The sequence below is a fragment of the Moschus berezovskii genome, chromosome 19, assembly GCF_049115385.1.
Source record: "Moschus berezovskii isolate FMDL1 chromosome 19, NW_MosBer_1.0, whole genome shotgun sequence".
NCBI classification, from domain to species: Eukaryota; Metazoa; Chordata; class Mammalia; order Artiodactyla; family Moschidae; genus Moschus; species Moschus berezovskii.
Window position 1 is genome coordinate 56,564,524 of NC_142478.1, and position 19,706 is coordinate 56,584,229.

The following is a 19,706-nucleotide window of genomic DNA, read 5'->3' on the forward strand; positions in this document are numbered from 1 at the left end:
TTAGAATTAGATGGACGTAGGTGGTGAAAGGACTAAATACCACTGAATTGTTCACTTTACAATGGTTGGTTTTACATCGTGAATTTTACTTTAATAAACTATTTTTTAAGAAAGATGCTTTATACTAATTTCCAGTTGCTCTTCAATGGCAGAAACAAGTGATTTCATGGCTCTAAATGAAAACATTAATTTGAAAAGATATACACACCCCTATATTCACTGCAGCATTATTTACAATAGCTAAGATGAGGAGGAAACCTACATGTCTGTCAATAGATGAATGGATAAAGAAGATGTAGTGCATATATCTGATGGAATATAAATCTTGTCATTTGTGATAACATGGGTGGACCTGAAGGGTATTATGCTTAGTGAAATAAGTCAGAGAAAGGTAAAAACTGTATGAGTTCAGTTATATATGGAAGCTAAGAAAAACAAAACAAGTGAACAAATATAACGAAATAGGAACAGAGTCATGGATACAGAGGACAAACAGGAGGTTGCCAGAGGGGAGGAGGGTCGTGGGGGAGGAAAGAAATAGGAGAGGGAAATAAAGCGGTCCAAACTTCCAGTTACAAAATAAATGAGTCCCATTTATGAAACGTACAATGCAGAGAATATAGTCAATAACTATGTAATATCCTTGTATGATAACAGATTGTTGTGATCATCTTGAAATATACAGAAATAGGAATAAATGCATAGAATCACTACGTTGTGTAACAAGAAATAATATAGTGTCACAGGTCAATTATGCTTCGAAAACAAACAAGGAAACTCATAGAAAAAGGGACCAGATTTGTGGTTATCAGAAGGCAGGGGTTGGGGGGAGGGGTAGTTGGATGAAGGCAGGCAAAAGCCACGAGCTTCCAGTTGTAAGAAAAATAAGCACCAGGGGTGTACTGTATAACATGATAAATACAGTTAACACTACTGCATGTTACAGATGAGAGTTGTTAAGAGAATAAATCCTAAGAGTTCTCATAACAAGGAGTTTTTCTCTTTCTTTAATTATGTAGCTATAGGAGAGGACGGATGTTCACTAAACTTCCTGTAATAGCACTTCATGATGTATGTAAGTCAAATCATTATGCTGTACACCTTAAACTTATATAGTGCTATATGTCAATTATATCTCAATTAAACTGGAATAAAAAAACAGCAACAATAAAGGCATTAGGTGGAAACATTTTTTAAAACAAGAAAGATGCTCTACACCAATTTCCCATTGATCTTCAATGGCAGAACCTGCTAACCGCTCAGCTTTGAGTTCCCATTACTAACTGTGAGGAAGAACTCCAAGTCTGGGCAGCTCCCGCCCCCAGCCACCTGCTCAGCCAACTCAGAGCTTCTCAGAACTGGGCACATCTATGGGATATTCTTTTTTTTAATGTTTATTTATTTGGCTGTGCTGGTGCTTAATTGTGGCATGGGGGAATCTTCAGTTACAGCACGCAAGCTCTTCGTTGTAGCATGTGGGATCCAGTTCCCTGACTAAGGATCAAACTTGTGCCACTGCATTGGGAGCACGGAGTCTTAGCCACTGGACCGCCAGGGAAGTCCCTATGAGATAGTTTTGGTCCAAAAACCTTGTGTCCATTAAAGATGATGTACAAAGATTCTGAAACCTTCCTAAAACTCCTTTTTACATATTTCTTTCAAATGTCTCCTTCCCAGTGTTTTAATCAGTTCAGTTCAGTCACTCAGTCGTGTCCAACTCTTTGCGACCCCATGAATCGCAGCATGCCAGGCCTCCCTGTCCATCACCAACTCCCAGAGCTCACCCAAACTCAGGTGCATCGAGTTGGTGATGCCATCCAGCCATCTCATCCTCTGTCATCCCCTTCTCCTCCTGCCCCCAATCCCTCCCAGCATCAGGGTCTTTTCAAAGGAGTTAGCTCTTCGCATCAGGTGGCCAAAGTATTGGAGTTTCAGCTTTAGCATCAGTCCTTCCAATGAACACCCAGGACTGATCTCCTTTAGGATGGACTGGCTGGATCTCCTTGCAGTCCAAGGGACTCTCAAGAGTCTTCTCCAACACCACAGCTCAAAAGCATCAATTCTTCGGCTATCAGCTTTCTTTATAGTCCAACTCTCACATCCATACATGACCACTGGAAAAACCATAGCCTTGACTAGATGGACCTTTGTTGGCAAAGGAATGTCTCGGCTTTTTAATAGGCTGTCTAGGTTGGTCATAACTTTCCTTCCAAGGAGTAAGCGTCTTTTAATTTCATGGCTGCAATCACCATCTGCAGTGATTTTGGAGCCCAAGAAAATAAAGTCTGACATTGTTTCCACTGCTTCCCCATCTATTTCCATGAAGTGATGGGACCAGATGCCATGATCTTAGTTTTCTGAATGTTGAGCTTCAAGTCAACTTTTTCACCCTCCTCTTTCACTTTCATCAAGAGGCTTTTTAGTTCCTCTTCACTTTCTGCCATAAGGGTGGTGTTATCTGCATATCTGAGGTTATTGATATTTCTCCCGGCAGTCTTGATTCCAGCTTGTGCTTCTTCCAGCCCAGCATTCCTCATGATGTACTCTGCATATAAGTTAAATAAGCAGGAGACAATACACAGCCTTGACGCACTCCTTTTCCTATTTGGAACCAGTGTTTTATTTCTTTTTAGGAGACATGGGTTTGATCCCTGGGTTGGGAAGATCCCCGACTCGCGCGGCCACGAGACGCCCAGCCCTCTGACCACATGCCCTGGCCCACTCCAGTCGCCCCAGGAACCAGTGTTTTAATAGCTTAAAAAAAAATTGTGCTGTATTTCTCTCCTGTCCCTGCCACACAACATGGCATGTCTCAGTCATTTTCCCATGGGCCCTTCTAAAAAGGGCAATTAAAAAAAAAAAAAAAAAGACCCTGAGTGATCTTGGCCTTTTGAAGACCTATCTAATCTGAGATACATTTCCAGAGGAAGGTCTTCTTCAAGCATGCGGCCAGCTGCTGTGGTGTTTGCCGATTTCCTCCTCCCAGGTGGGGTCGCCACAGCATCCTCACCTCTGTGAGGGCTGCACCGGAGACCAGCGATGCCAAAGAGGGGACAGAGTCACAGGTGGGTTCAAGGGGCAAGTTCTGCCCTGACCAGGACCTTGGGCAAGTTTTGTTCCTGTCTGATCCACAGTGGCACGATCTTTTGCAGGGCTGTTGCAGATGAAATGGGATGATGAATGCAGGGCTCCAACGAAGGGGCCATGCACTGATCAGGAGGAGCAAACCCTGGACTCACAAGCCTAGCAGCGCATGAGGGCAACCACAGGTGTAGATGTATTTCGGGGTGGAGGCACCACTGCTCTAAGATGCTAAGCTTTGGATACCCCGGGCTTGATCCTTCAACCTCTTCTCTATCCACCCTTCCCCTCCTGAATCTTCTCTTGTCTCATGCTTTAAAGCACCAAGTGTGCTGACCTCAAATATGGGTCTTCAGCCCAACCTCTAACTTGAACGCCACTTCCCCCAATAAAATGCAAATCTCATGGTGACAGCAACATTGTTTTGTCTTCATTCCCATCTTCAGCACCTAAAACAGCACCTGGCTCAGGTAGGGGCTCAGTAAACACTTACTGAGAGAACAAAAGGGGCTTCCCAGGTAGCGCGAGTGGTAAAGAACCCACCTGCCAATGCGGGAGATCCCTGGGTCAGGAAGATCCCCTAGAGGAGGAAATGCAACCCATTCCAGTCTTCTTGCCTGGAAAATCCCTTGGACAGAGGAGTCTGGAGGGCTCCAGTCCACAGAGTGGTCTATAGTCCATATGGTGGGCTCGAGAGAAGAAAGAATGCTATCAAGTTGAACTTATAACTTCTTTAAGAACCAAGAACAAGAAAAATCAATCAGCTGGTAGTATGCAGGTAAAACCGCTTTTTTCCAGGAAAGAAGAATAGGAGATTCCACTGCACATGAGCTGCTTTTCTGGGGCCGCGGGGTCTGATTCCTTTGTTGAATCTCTATCTCCGAGCTCTGAGTACCTTATCCCTGTGAAGTTCTGGGCTCAGAAACAACGTTTCTGGGTTTGCATCCTGCCTCTGGCACTTCCTTTTAAAAATTTTTTTAGATGTTACCAATGCAGTTTATTATTTACCTATTAAAATTATTTTCGGCTACACTGGCTCTTCATTGCTGCACACGGACTGCTCGCTGTGGCATGTGCGCTTCTCCAGTCGCGGCACACAGGCTCTAGAGTGTTTGGGCTCAGTAGTTGCGGTGCACGGGCTTAGTTGCCCCACAGCATGTAGGATCTTAGTCCCCCGAACAGGGGTTGAACCTGCACCCCCTGCACTGGAAGGAGGATTCTTAACCAATGGACTGCCAGTGAAGTCCCTGCCTCTGGCACTTTCTAACCATGTGAACTTGGGTAAGGACAACTAACCTTATCTATGCCTCAGTTTCCTACTCTGCAAAGTAAGAAGGGTTGTAATGGTAGGCAAGTTGTTTGCAGGTCCTTAAGGTGGGACTTGAAATAACCTGGCAACTGAGAAATTGATTTATGTACCATTTTGCGGGAGGCTCCCTGGCTTACCTGCACATTTTTGTAGTAGAATTAAAAAGCTTCACTTTGTAGCCACTGTTGCAAATGAGCAGGAAGAGCTCCTTGGTGAGTGGCGGGTACCAGACCATACAGGTGGGATAGTTGCCCTGGTCGGTTTGGTGAATGTCCAGGACTGCCAGGTGGTCTTTGTAGCTCTTGAGTAGGTTATACTCAATCTACAGGGAAGCCCAGATGAACACACATGAGGACTGAGGTGAATGAAGTCAGTCAACAATCCTCTTCCGGGGGGAGACAGTATCAGGCCCTTTAAGAGAATTGCCTGAACTTCTACACCTAATAAACCACCAATATGGAGTATCCATTACGAGCAAGATGATGTCATTTAATACAACTCCCCAGAGGTGCAGTCCTGCTATGCCCATTTTGCAGATGAGAAAACAGATGTTCAGAGAGATTCTGTGGTTTTCCCAAGGTCACACAGCCAAGGAGTGGTAGAGTAGGAATTCAAATCTAGGTCCAACTAACTCCAGAACCTGAACTCTTACGACTTTGTTGTCCTACTTCACTTAGCATTATCTTGGGAACTTTCTGTGAGTAGGAACTAATTCATAGCTAAACCTCAGCTCTTGAAAGTCATACATTAGTAGCCTGTTGAATTTCACCCAGAGGTAGGTTTTGGTGGCCAGACGAGGATGGATTGAAGGAAGGAAGGATGGATAGATGATGGGTGGATGGAAGAATGGACAGAATAGGGACGTCGCTGGTGGTCCTCTGGCTAAGACTCTGAAGTCCTAATGAAGGGGTCCCGGGTTTCATCTCTGGTTGTGGGACTAGATCCCACATGCCACAATGAAGACTGAAGATCTCACGTGCTGCAATTAAGACCTGGCGCAGTCAAATACATAAATAAAATTTCAAATATATTTGTTACAAAGAATGGATAGAATAAAGGAAGGGGAGGAAAGGAAGGAAGTTAAGATGGATGCACAGAAAAATCAATTGATTTTGAACCCTTTGGGCTCAATCACGTCTGCCACTGTCACTGCCTTTCCTTCTTGATCCTCTCTGCGTTGTCACATGGAGGTAACAGCCTGGTCCTGACCCTGAGACACAGGAATTGTGAGTGTTGGCTTCCAAATGCCCACTGAGAGGCAAAGGTGGCTGAGCTGTCCATGCTGTGGGGAGGACCACCTCCGCTCCACCAACACGCCATTTCCCAGGGCCCTCCTCACTCAGGACACGAGTCCCTGTGTGGTGTCAGAGCTGCATGAAAGCCAAGTGCCAGCTCAGAATGGTTTTTGCTACTTCGTCATACATTCATTTTCTTTTTAAAAAGACATTTATTTATTTAATTTATTCATTTGGCTGTGCCGGGTCTCAATTGCCGCACACAAGATCTTCACCTGCCAACTCAAACTCTGAGTTGCGGCATGTGGGATCCAGTTCCCTGACCATGGATCAAACCTGGGCATTAGGAACGTGGAGTCTTAGCCACTGGACCAGCAGGGAAGTCCCATATATTCATCTTCTCCAACACACACACATACTGGTTCTGTGCCAGACTCCAGGGAAATAACAAGAATGAGACACGGCCCTGAGCACCAGGCAAAGGAAAGCAAAGGAGCTCACCAGGAGTCTGTCTGTGCCGAGGCTCAGCAGTCGGGGCTCGTTGCTGTCCAGATGAACCCCGAACAGGACACTTCGAATGCTCTTGCGGTGAGAGCGCAGCCTTGCCAAGTATTCCCAGACCCTTCGTCTGTGTCTGACTCTCACCACATAAACAGCCACAGTGAAACTGACATCCTGAGTATGAGGGAAAGAGCCGGACTTACTCCGTTTTCGATTTTGTCAGTTAAGAGTTATCACTGTGTTTTTCAAGCTAACTTTCCTTTTAGAGTATTTTATCCAAAAAGAAAACCTCTGTCTATTGGAACAAGTGGTAAAATAATACCCATTTTTGTAGATGAGAAAAATCAGAGTTCAAAGTAGGTAGTGGCAGGCAGTGGGGCGGGGAGGGGGGTGGTGAGGTGGGCAGAGATGGTATTTGTCTAACATTATGGTCTCACTGTCCTTGCTGGTCCCCGTGTCATTCTCTGTTGGAAACTGAAATCCCTACCCTTTCTGCCTTTGTCCTCCCTTCTCTTTATCCAGCTACACAGAATTTTAAAAGGTATGATTAAAAAATACATACATGATGGCTGAGAGCTAAACGGAGAGCAGGCGGGAACAGCCTGAAGGGACACGGGACACCTGAGTCGCTGTGCTGATGGGAAGCGAGTGGGAGTCAAGGGTGTCAGCAGCTACTTCCCTGCATCCCCACTCCCTCTCCCAGGAGAAGTGGGGGGAAGGGAGAGGTCGGGAATCCCAAAAAAACTTTACTGAGATTAACAGCCCTATTCACAGAGGGAAGGAACAGAATCCAAAATGCTCGGTGGAAGACTTTGCCTTGAGATAAATGAGAATGTCATCTTGTCAGAAATCAAAGGGAAAGATGAAAGCCAGGGTGCAGAGAGAGGGTTCCAAAAAACTAACAAACCAACACGAGCTGTCGGAGTGGCAGAGTCCCGAGCAGGGAGTTCTGACGCCCCGGCTTGTCCTGTTCGCAGGCAGAAGTGCCCCCACCCACCACTGCCCCACTTCCCCCATCCCCTTCTCTTTTTATAACAGCTTTATTGAGATATAATTCACACCACACACAATTCACCCACCAGAAATGTACAATCCAATGGACTTTAGTATATTCACAGAGCTGTGCGTCCATCATCACAGTTTTAGAGCATTTTCATCGCCCCCGCTCCCCATCCCTCCCCTCCCCCCTGCACGTCCCAGCTCCTCCCTCGTGCGGCTTTAAAGGAGGTTGCGGAGCCACTGGACCGCACTCAGTCACCATACTCACAGCGGTAGCCATGTACTGGGAGTCATGGGAGAAGCTGATGTGAGTCACGCTGCTTCTGGAGTATCTGAAAGGCTCTGAGATTGCACTTTCTAAGGACATTGCATCAAGAATGTAAACTGTCCCCTCTGTGAAGCCAGCTCCAAGCAGAGCTCCTGAAATCACAAGTTGGAGAACAAGGATAGAAAAACACTTTCACTGGTACTTTCCTGTGGGCCCAGGGGCTAAGACTCTGAGTTCCCAGTGCAGGGGGCCTGGGTTCAATCTCTGGTTAGGGAACTAGATACCATGTGCTGCAGCTAAGAGTTCACATGCCACAACTAAAGATTCTGCATGCTGAAACTAAGAACCACACAGCTAAATAAATAAATACAATTTTTTTTAAAAAGAAAGAAAGTAAAGGACTACATTGACTCAAGAAATATCAACTCTGTGCCGAGCCTTGTCCTAGGTGCCAAGGAAACAGCAATGAACAGGACAGACAAGGTCCTGAGAGAAAGAATTAAACTGGAAAACATGGCACCATGGGATGAGACCAGGTGGTACAGAGTTCTGCAGCATCCAGGGGGACCAGGCATCCCATCTGGCCTGGTGCCGGGAGTGGGTCAAGGTCACCTTCCTGGAGCTGTTACAGCTGAAGGCACAGCCATTTGGGTCTGTTTTGGTTTAGAACCTAAGACAGATGGATAAGATGAAAATACCTTCAGGGTTGTAGGTCAGACTCTGAACTCCAAGCCCCTTCTCAAAGACCCTGCTGAAGAGGTATTTTTTCTGTTCATAATCCCACACTTTGATCATCCCGCAGAAACTTCCGATGGCGATGAGGGGCAGGTATGGGTGGCAGGAGATGGCACAAATGGCATCCCTGGGCTCGACAAATAACTTCTCGAGTTTAGTCCCATCTACTGTCAAGTGGTACACTGACGCATCTGATGTTCCGATGATAAAATTCCTGTTTGCCAAGGAGAGACCAACCCGTAACAGCGCTTGCAGGGAACAGGGCACGCCAGCAATTCTGCTTCTAATTGCACACGAAACGCCTCTGTCGTCTGTAATTTAGTGACATTATTAACCCAGCATCTCCAAAAATACGCCACCAAAACCCAACAGCCTCCATTTGCAAGTGAAAAAGCCCACATTTCTACATGTAAATTGAGTCATTAAGTATGCAGATGGACAGTCAGTTGTACAATTAGCTAATCTGCACATGCAAATATTCATTTGTGTATGCAAATATGGTGCTGGGTGCACACATGCAGATGTGCCTGCAGATACGGCAAGGGTGATTAAGCAGGCTCCCAGATAATTCTGTCTCGAAATGTTATGGCTATTCACTATCAAATCCCTTTAACCACAGAGCCAGGACAAACTCAGCTCAGAGAAAGGAGACCAACCTACAACAAAGGACTCCAGAGTTAACTGAGATCAGAGCCATTTCCAGCTTCCTATCACTAAACCTTCTTAAAAGGAGAATGATGTTTCACTTAGGAAAAAAAAAAAAAAAGATTAAATAGTGTTCGTAATCAGCCAAGGAGATCCATCTCTGACCCAGGGAAAGGTCTAACTAGAAAGGCCAGGTTCCCTGTATTTCACATCCCAGGAACAGGAAGAAGATACCACGGTACACAAACTAAAAGAAGACACAGCTTTTTGACTGTTCCAATGATGAGGTTCATGATCAACTTCAACTGAGCGCTGAAGAAATGATGCTTTCGAACTGTGTGCTAGAGGAGACTCTTGAGAGTCCCAAGGAGATCAAACCAGTCAATCCTAAAATAAATCAACTCTGAATATTCATTGGAAAAACTGATACTGAAGCTGAAGCACCAATACTTTGGCCACCTGATGTGAAGAGCCGACTCACCAGAAAAGACCCTGATGCTGGGAAAGACTAAGGGCAGGAGGAGAAGGGGACGACACAGGATGAGATGGCTGGATGGCATCACCGACTCATGAGTCTGAGCAAACTCCAAAAGATAGTGAAGGACAGGGAAGCCTGGCACGCTGCCTGTGGTCCATGGGGTCGCAAAGAGTCGGACACTTAGTGACTGAACAACAACAACAGTTAACAACTCACCTTACAACAAAAGGGTCACCTTTTAGAGTGCAGTCTGGAGGATAGTTTGTATTTTCGGTCGGAGGGGCTGCTGGGGTCTTTGAAAAGGACAGGAATCTTATGGAGCTGAGTTTGAAGTGGCTGTACCAGTTCACAATGGAGAGGGTGTGATCATAGAACTTGATGTTGCCCCGAATGTCGCCTGTAACAATATAGCTGAAAACAGAGGATAAAGTCAGTTTGTTAAATAATGGTGGTGGTGGTGGTTTAGTCGCTAAGATGTGTCCACCTCTTTGTGATCCCATGGACTGTAGCCCGCCAGGCTCCTCTGTCCATGGGATTTCCCAGGCAAGAATACTGGAGTGGGTTGCCATTTCCTTCTCCAGGGGATCTTCCTGACCCAGGGATCGAAGCCAGGTCTCCTGCATTGTAGGTTAAATAATGATACTGAGTATCATCTATTGAACACATATGCCAGCCTCTGGACTCCGGGCATTGTAAGAACTTTCACTGAATATGGCTCCATGTGGCTGATTTTACTGTCATTCCCAGTTCACGTTTGGGAAACTAAAGTTTAAGGCCTTGGATTGCCAGAGTAATGAACCATGAGTAAATTTCTAGGATAAGTATGTCCCAAATAGTGTATGCTCCCAAATGCAATTGCCTCATGCAGTATTTGGGACATATATATATATATATATATATAATTTTTTTTTTTTCTGCATCAGGTCTTAGTTGCAGCATGAGGGATCTTGAATTCCACGTTCAAATCCTTCATTGTGCAATGTGGGATCTAGTTTCCTGATCAGGGACTGAACCCAGACCCCCCAGCATTGGGAGATCGGAGTCTTAGCCACTGGACCACCAGGGAAGTCCCGGGACAAACTTAAACCTGGCAACCCTATCAGGGCCACATGGCTAGACTATGCAGGGGTCCAGGTGTATGGAACACAAAGTCCATGCTCTCTGCTTTCCTCTGCCCTGCCCTCCAAGGTCAGTCCTGTGCAACAGCACTGGGCAGTGATTTCCATTCTCCACCACAGACTATAGATGACAACAAAGTCTGGCTACCATCCCTCTGAAGTCACTCAGGCTGGCAGTGGGACACAGGGAGACAACTGCTGTGAGAGGGATCGTAAAACCCTGTCCAGTCATCACAGCCAAAGGCAGTGCTGCGTGACAGAATGGTTTTTATTTCCTCAGAGCCATCCCAATGAGCTTGTTTTTTTAAGCCTCTGACATAATTATCATCACGGGGGGAGGTGGGGGATGAATTATCTCATATATATATATATATATATATATATATATATGAAAAGCGATTAAATGAGGTTTCTGATTAATAAGCAAGGCAAGTGGGCAGAGTAATTGGCTAGAACGGTGTTCACTGCCCTCTGCTGGACAGAAACAGCAAAACAAGGTGAATGTTTGTTTTTTTTTTCTCCAGTGTTTTTTAAGACTTTTTCCTGCAAGGGCTCCCAGGTCCTGGCTGGGGTTTTTTGTTTGTTTGTTTTGTTGTTTTGGCTTCACCACTCAGCATGCAGGATCTTACTTCCCCAACCAGGGACCGAACCCTCGCCCTCTCCCTTGGAAGTGTAGTCTTAACCACTGGACTGCAGGGGAAGTCCCCTGGCTGTGTTTTACTTAGCATGGAGAGAGGGGAACCCAGGCATGATCTTCCCTGGGTCCTATCCCCCAGTGATTAAAGTTGACGGCTTCATCAACTGTGATTCTACTGCTATCTTTTCCCACCAACTGGGTGAAGATGACGATTTGCATTTCTCTTTGTAATCCACACCAGGGCCTCACTGTTATTAAAGAAAAGGGAAGACCTTTAATATAGACCCTATATTAAAGAAAGGGGAAGGAGAGCAACAGGCCTTTGGAGAGCAGAGGGCACAGTGACTCCCATCATGTGGGCAGGGTCCTCATCATGAGGCAACTGTCTCCAGCACTTTGGGGAACTTCCCTAGCACCCTGACAAGGGCTGTTGTACCTAGAGCTCCCCTGTGCCAGAGAGCGTGCTAAGAGTTTTACAATCCTTGGGACGTTCCCTCGTAGCTCAGTGCTTCCACTGCAGGAGACACGGGTCCAGTCCCTGGTCAGGAAACTAAGATCCAGCAAGCCATCCTCACAAAATCACTCAGAGAGGGACAGTGTTATGGTACCCACTTTACAGATAGAAGAATGGAGGTTTGGCACATTTAAGTCCCTTGTCCCAGGTCACTCAACAAGGATGGAATGTATTTGGCATGTGAACCCCTTTATGTCTGAGGCTAAGGCATAAGGCTGAGATTAGTTGTGGATCCCCACAGCCCCTCAAAATCAAAGAGTTAAGGAACTCTATAAAGTTTTGTTGTATTTCATCTTTTCATGATTAGCAATTGTTATTCTGTCATCAGAAAAAAAAAAGCTCTTTATGCCATTTTCTTCCATTGAAAGAATGTAAAGTTTAGGGTGCAAAATAAATCTAATTAGGGCAGAAGAAAAAAAAACAGTTACTTTTTGTTTCACCAACTCAAAAGTGTTGGGTTTAAAAGTAATGCATGCCCATGCAGTTTTTTTTTTTTAATAAAAGCAACCCAATTAGTACAAATGAGACTATAAAAAGAAGTAAATCCGCCCCTGTCCTTAATCTTGGTTCTCAGTTCTTTTCCTCAGAGGCAGTCAATGTTCCCAGTTAAATTGGTTCTCCCCAGAAACAATCTTTGCATATACAAAATATGTATCTACCTCCAAAAGGGTTTTTAGATAAGTTTATAGTCATCTACAGCTACTTTTTCATTCACTAATTACCTGTCAACTGTAGTGAGCACAGTGATACCCTCCTTCTGCAAATGAACCAGTTTGCAAGGTTTGATATGGGGAAAGCCCATGGAGGAGGAGGCAGATGGCGGTGGGCAGTAAATGTCCCAGACAACCAGCTTCCCTTCCATCGTCGCGGACAGTATTTGGGTTAAATTCAAATGAAAGACAGACTGGCTAAATTTTCCCACGAGCTTGTTGAATGTCTGTATTTCAAAAGACAGGTTACAGGTTATATGTACAAGTTACAGTTGATGGTAAATATAAAACAAAACATTTATCAGCACAATGTTTTATAATGTTTCACCTAAATATAGTAGGAAAAAAATAAAGTAAAAAAAAAAAATCACTTAAAAAACACTTCCCTGAGGATTACCATGATCCAGGCAGTTCTGAACCTTTGAGGGTTTGCCAAGAGCAAGTGAAGGGTTACATACAGGCTTAATTAAATGGTTTGCTTAAAGCAAAAGAAAGAGTGGTTAATCATTGTTTATACCTGCACAACTTCTCTTTCAGAGTTTTCAGAGACTGATAAGGAAACTAATGTCTGTCATGAACAAAAGCATGCTCCAGCTGTAAAAAATCATGAAACAATTCTCCCGGTCTTCTTCTGATCATAAATCATCTTCCCATCAGTGGAAAGTAAGTGCTTTACACAGAAATGCCCCTAAGATTCCTTACTAAATGTATGCTACGTAGAATAAAGCACCAGGCCATCTTTCTCTGACAGTGTCCTAGAGATGAAGTATAGAAAGAACGCAGAGCAGTGAGTGAACCCTTGGTGAATGTTTACTGAATGAATACATGAAGGAAATCAGAGATCTGTCATATGACACAGTAAGCCTGCTGTCTGACTCTCTACTTAGGCACAGAAAATCCTAGGGTGGACCTCTTTGAGGTCAGTAGAAGTACAACTGGTTAAGCACGAACAGCTGCTGCTGCTGCTGCTAAGTCACTTCAGTCGTGTCCGACTCTGTGTGACCCCATAGACGGAAGCCCACCAGGCTCCCCTGTCCCTGGGATTCTCCAGGCAAGAACACTGGAGTGGGTTGTCATTTCCTTCTCCAATGTGTGAAAGTGGAAAGTGAAAAGTGAAAGTGAAGTCGCTCAGTCGTGTCCGACCCTCAGCGACCCCACGAACTGCAGCCTACCAGGCTCCTCCATCCATGGGATTTTCTAGGCAATAGTACTGGAGTGGCTTGCCATTGCCTTCTCCGAAGCACGAACAGCACATTCTGTCTAAAAGCAGCCCTGTTCAATACGAGGTGTTTTTATCATTTCAGACTGCAGCCGATTCTCATTCTTTGTGGATTCCATTTTTGTGAATTTACCTATGTGTTGAAATATATGTGTAACCTCCAAAGCAATCCTCGTGGCACTTCACAATCATTTGCAGATGTGTGTGTGTGCAAAAAACTTGACATTCCCAGATGAGGTCAAGCACAGCAATTCTCTATCTAGTTTCAGCTATCAGGAAGCAAATGTCCTTAGCCTGGTCTTTACTGCCATGATGCTTGCTCTTTTTTTTTTTGGGGGGGGGTACTTTTTATTGGTGATTTTGATATTTAAATTGGCTCCTGAACATGGTATTAAAATACCATATGGTGCTCTTGAGCACGAGAAGGCTGTGACAAGCCTTCCAGAGAATTCACTCGTGTTAGATAAGCCTCATTCAGGCATGAGTTCTACCTGGTGCTGTCAACCTTGAGTCCAACATTAAGGAACTAATGTTATAAATTAAATACGGTGTCTTTAAACAGAAACATACATAAAACAAGGTCATGGATCTGTCAGCTGACGAAAGTATGGTGACCCTAAGCTGGCAGGAACCTGTTCTTACAACTCTCCTAGGAGCAATGATTCAGCATCCACTAATTCAGGTCTGCAGAGACCTTACAGAACATAACTATGGCAAATAATGAGAATCGACTATATTTAGTTTTTGATACTTCGAGTTATAAAAAGCTGAGTTTGCAGTCAGAATCATCGTCTTGCCTTGTGTCCATTGTCTCTATTTTTTCTTTCTGCATGCTTGCTTGAAAAGTAAAGTTTTATAGACTGAATCAGAAAAGAAGAAAGGAAACAGAAAAATCATCACAAGGTGCACAGTGACAGCAGGTTACATGAGTATCAGAAACAGAAACTGATGCAGGAGACAGGGCTCAAGGTCTACCCCTGGTGCAATCGCTCAAGGAAAGCAGGCAGGATAAAATGTTTCTGCTAACACCTGGCTCACCACCTTCCTACTGGACCTTAAACAGCTGAACACCCAATATCAGTTTTTAAAATTTATCTTTGGCTGCATTGGGTCTTAGTTGTGACATGCAGGATCTTACGTTGCGGCTTGCGGGCTTCTCTAGTTATGGCACACGGGCTCACTTCAGTTGTGGTGCGTGGGCTTGGTTGTTCCAAGGCATGTGGGATCTTAATTCCGTGACCAGGGAACAAACCCACATCCCCTGCGTTGGAAGGTGGATTCTTAACCACTGGACCACCAGGTAAGTCCCTCCATATCATTTTTTAATTGTTCTGAAAACTAAGCAACTTAAAGGGATCCACTCATGTCCAATGACTTTACTTAGTTAGTTAGTTCAGTCACTCAGTCGTGTCCGACTCTTTGCGACCCCATGAATCACAGCACGCCAGGCCTCCCTGTCCATCAACTCCTGGAGTTCACTCAAACTCACGTCCATCGAGTCGGTGATGCTAACCAGCCATCTCATCCTCTGTCATCCCCTCCTCCTCCTGCCCCCAATCCCTCCCAGCATCAGACTCTTTTCCAGTGAGTCAACTCTTCGCATGAGGTGGCCAAAGTATTGGAGTTTCAGCTTTAGCATCAATCCTTCCAATGAACACCCAGGACTGATCTCCTTTAAAATGGACTGGTTGGATCTCCTTGCAGTCCAAGGGACTCTCAAGAGTCTTCTCCAGCACCACAGTTCAAAAGCATCAATTCTTCAGCGCTCAGCTTTCTTCACAGTCCAACTCTCACATCCATACATGATCACTGGAAAAACCATAGCCTTGACTAGACGGACCTTTGCTGGCAAAGTATGGCCAACACACAAACTTATTTCCTACAAAGTCAGGCATATAAAAGCACAACAGGCATACTTACATCATCCCAAATTAACTTTCATCCTTTGTCACAGGTACACATACATTATAAAAGCCACCACTTTCTTGGGTATTTGCTTGTGGTAATAAATTTCCTTTGCCATTTATTTTCAATATTGCAGGATAAATTTATAATTTTTTCAAACTTTTAATTTTGTATTGGGGTATAGTCAATTAACAATATTGTGGCCCTTTCAGGTGAACAGCTAAGGGACTAAGCCATACACATACATGTACCTCTTTGCCATTTATTTGTATTCTATATTATTTTGAAAAATCCTTCCATTATTTTAAACTGATCATTCAGTATGGCAAAGGACCTAAGTAAAAATTTCAAATTATTTCCCAATATCAAGACACACACAGAGCACCCCAAAGTGACTAGGCTGACACACACATACTTATTTCCTACAAAGTCAGGCATATAAAAGCACAACAGGCATACTCACTTTTTCTGTTAAAAGTGGGGCACTGTGAACAAGTATGCCTCCCTCTGGACACTGATAAGCACAGAAAAAAATAATCACTACTCACAAAAAAGACATTTCCAAAAGAAAAGCAACATAACAGCAAAATCAAAACAAATGCATCGAAACAGGGTCAGAGCTTTGCAATTTCTACAGGTAGGAGAACCTGCTGTCTCTAGGAACATCTAAAAACATTCTGAAAGAAAATAAATAAATAATGCCACAAATGACTGTGATTTTAAGTGGTTGTTAATGCAGATCTGACTTCTGCATTTATAAGGTTTTAAGCTATCATTAATACCTGAAGTAATGAGTTATCACTGTAAATCAGCAATTCAATTGTTTTGCATTTTTTATTGAGGGAAAATTCACATAACATAAAATTAACCATTAACCATTTTAAAGTGTGCAACTGAGTGGCATTTAGTACATAATCAATGCTTTGCAACTGTTCTTCTCTTTGGTTCCAGGACACTTCCATCACCCCAAAAGGAACGCCCCATCATCAAGCAGTCATCCCCCACCCACTACTCCTCCATTCGCTGACAACCACCATTCTTCTTTCCGTCTCTATGGATTCAGGTATTCTGAAAATTTCCTATGAATGGGGTCATATGGTATTTGGCTTTTCGTGTCTGGCTTCTTTCATTCACCATAATGTTCCCAAGGTTCATCCACAGTTGCAGTACGTGTCGGCACGTCATTGCTTTTAAAGACTAGGTTATATTCCACATATGGATAGACCACATTGGGTATCCATTCATTAGCTGATGGACATCTGCTCCTACCTTTTGGGTATTGTGTATAATGCTGTTGCTGTGAACAGCTGTATATAAGTATCTGTTTGAATGCCTGTTTTCAATTCTTTTGGGTATATATCTGGAAACTGGTGGGTCATATGGTAATTTTATGTTTACATTTTGATGTCTTTTTAATATCATGATTTTGCCCTGTGTCAGTATACATGATCACCAATCTGTTTGCTAATCAGGGGTTCAGGATGGGGGACACATGTACGTACACCCATGACTGATTCATGTCAATGTGTGGCAAAAACCACTACAATATTGTTAAGTAATTAGCCTCCAATTAAAATAAATAATTTTTTTTAAAAAAAGGGTAAAGGGCCCAAGATTTGAAAACTCCTATATCTTAGGCCTTAAATACATCAAAAAAAATGTTCATTTCATTAATTTAAAAAATTAAATAGAATTTAAACTATGTGCTTCTGAGTTAATATGCTAATTTCCAGTGGGACTAACATAAATGCTATAATTAAATCAAAACACTTTCATATGTTTATTGCTTTTTAAGTAGATACTATATTGTTACATTACCAAAACATCTGTACTCAAAGAATAAACAGATACTTGTCCTTATATTTAAAACAAATAAAAACAGTTCTACTTACCCATGTATAATATATTGCTTGTGTTTTACTATTGCTCACCAATTCTTTATTATTTGCTGGATTAAAAATTAGGTAGTTCTGAAATATAAAATATTAAAATATATTACATTATAATAAAAAATTTTCTGTTTCTCTCTGGTTAAGTTGAATGTTAAAATAAATAATATTTTGGGGACTTCCCTGGTGGTCCAATGGTTAGGTCTCCATACTTACACTGCAGGGGGCATGGGTTCAATACCTGATGGAGGAACTAAGATCCCACAAGCCAGGTGGTGTGGCCAAAAAATAGAATAAAATTAAATAATATTTTTAATTAAAATAAATAACTGAGTAGGAATATAAAACAGAAAAAACATAGCATGTTATAAGCAATAGGAATATAACTGAAATACTGAGTGTGAAAATTAATGAACTCAAATGAGTTTCCTTTCTTATTTAGTCTTATTTACTGTAATTCATCATCTATAAATCAGAACAAGCAAAAGTAAACCAGTATTCACCAATAACCTTTATTCTGTGTCCTTTTGGACAAAGGCTGCTGTGTACTGATTTCTAAATTTGACGGGGCCACAAGGGAACTTGGAATGAATGCAAAATATTGGAAAGATTTTCAATTCCTGCCAAGATGGTGAATAGCATGGGTTGCCTGGCTCCCTTCCCAAAAACCAACCCTGTGGATACTATAGAAGTGAAGGAAACCTGAAGTGCAGGACAACCACAACAAGTGAGGAATCCCTGGGGACACTTGAGTGCAAGTCTTGAAATGGTATGTGTGCAGGAGGCAGGTGGCTGCGATCTGACAGGAAGGGGTGCACAGGAGGCAGCTTTGAGAGATGGGTTCAAGAAATGCTTTTTAGGTTCCGTTCCTGCCCTTCCACCCCATTACCGACTCCTTGCCCCTTGCTTGGGGAATCACTTCAGGAATGTAAGCTACCACGGCTAATGTCTGAGGATCAATTTCAGGACAGCACAAAGGTCTGGGTGGGGTGAAGACCTGGTGAAAGGAAGTACATGGACGAGGCTTCACAAAGGCTGAAAATCAGCCTCAAGTCACCTCAACCTCTGATTAGATGGAGCTGATTGCTTTGCCAAAGGCCCAAAAGAAGCAAAACTAAGTCTTCGTTGAAGGAACTTATTATCATCCTGAGCCTCAAATTATTCCTATTCTTTTTAAAGTACATCAGGCAGTGAAAAATAACCAGGCATATGAAAGAGTCACATGACTGAAAAGGAGGGAAATGAGTGATCTGCAGAAAGAGAACACCAGGTAATTTTTATGGCTGAGTGTTCCACTGAATGCATTTACCACATCTTCTTTATCCATTCATCTGTTGATGGACACTTAGGTGGCTTCCACCTCTTGGTAACTGTAAATAATGCTACTTTGAACATTGGGGTGCGTGTATCTTTGTAAATCAGTAATTTTTTTCAGATATATGCCCAGGAGTGGAATTTCTGGGTCATATGGAAGATCTGTTATTAGCTTTTCGAAAAACCTCTATATTGTTTTCCAATGGCTGCACCAATTTACATTCCCAGGTGTACAAGGGTTCCCTTTGCTCCACACCCTCACCAATATTTGCTATATGTGGCCTTTTTGATGATAGCCATTCTGATATGTGTGAGGAAATAGCTCATTGTGATTTTGATTGGCATTTCCCTGATGATTAGCCACCAGATAACTCTATTTTCAAAAAGAATCAAATGTAACTTCTAGATCTGAAAAAAAAAAATAGCTTTAAAAACTCAAAATATGGTTTAACAGAAAATTAAATATAGCAATTCGTTAGTAGAAAAAGACCTACCAGGGAAGCCCAATTAACAGTAAAAAAAGGAAGATAAATTATAGGAGAAAAGATCCAGAATGAAGCATAGAGACACAGAAGAACAGAAAAGAGAATAAAAGACCTATGGGACAAGCTGAAAAGGTCTAACTTACTGGAATCCCAGAAGGAGAGGAAAGAAAGAATGTGGCAGAAATAATGTTTGAAGAGACAATGGCCAGAGTTTTCCAAAACTGAGGAAACAGGGCATCTCAAGTTCAAAAAACCCAAAGGATAAAGTTTTTTTTAAAAAAAAAACAAACCAACATGTCCATACACACATAGATAGACCATCCATCGAAAAACTGCTGAAAACCAAGAGAAAATCTTAAAAGCAGCCAGAGGTGGGAAAAGAGACACATAACTTTCAAAAAAATTTAGCAGTAAGACTGACAGTTATGGGACTTCCCTGATGGTCCAGTAGTTAAGAATCTACCTGTCAATGCAGGGGTCACGGGTTCAATCCCTGGTCCGGGAAGATTCCACATGCTAAGGAGCAACTAAGCCCTAGAGTCCGTGCTCTGCAATAAGAGAAGCCACCTCAAAGAGAAGCTCTCGCACCACAACTAGAGAGGAGTCCCTGCTCACAACCAGACAAAGCCCATAAGCAGCAACAAAGATCCAGTATAGCCAAAAA

The 19,706-nt window shown here is 43.2% G+C and overlaps 1 protein-coding gene and 1 long non-coding RNA gene across 3 annotated transcripts in view; one reads left to right on the top strand and one right to left on the bottom strand.

Annotated features, from left to right (window-relative positions):
- LOC148774876 (uncharacterized) overlaps positions 1-3,487 on the top strand; it is a 42,062-nt gene extending 38,575 nt beyond the window's left edge. Inside the window, exons 2-3 of the long non-coding RNA XR_016035340.1 lie at positions 2,925-3,065; positions 3,153-3,487. This is a non-coding gene — a long non-coding RNA (uncharacterized LOC148774876). The remainder of the gene's footprint in view (positions 1-2,924; positions 3,066-3,152) is intronic.
- Positions 1-19,706, bottom strand: part of CFAP251 (cilia and flagella associated protein 251) — a 77,301-nt gene that overhangs the window by 33,703 nt on the left and 23,892 nt on the right. For both annotated transcript variants that reach the window (XR_016035339.1, XM_055404820.2), the window contains exons 8-15: positions 17,247-17,324; positions 15,818-15,868; positions 12,243-12,457; positions 9,468-9,662; positions 8,092-8,342; positions 7,394-7,545; positions 6,127-6,300; positions 4,528-4,712 (exon numbers count right to left, since the gene is read on the bottom strand). Coding sequence is in view for 1 of the 2 variants with exons in the window: in XM_055404820.2 (XP_055260795.2) it covers positions 4,528-4,712; positions 6,127-6,300; positions 7,394-7,545; positions 8,092-8,342; positions 9,468-9,662; positions 12,243-12,457; positions 15,818-15,868; positions 17,247-17,324 (1,301 nt within the window). In the remaining variant the exon portion in view is untranslated. The remainder of the gene's footprint in view (positions 1-4,527; positions 4,713-6,126; positions 6,301-7,393; positions 7,546-8,091; positions 8,343-9,467; positions 9,663-12,242; positions 12,458-15,817; positions 15,869-17,246; positions 17,325-19,706) is intronic.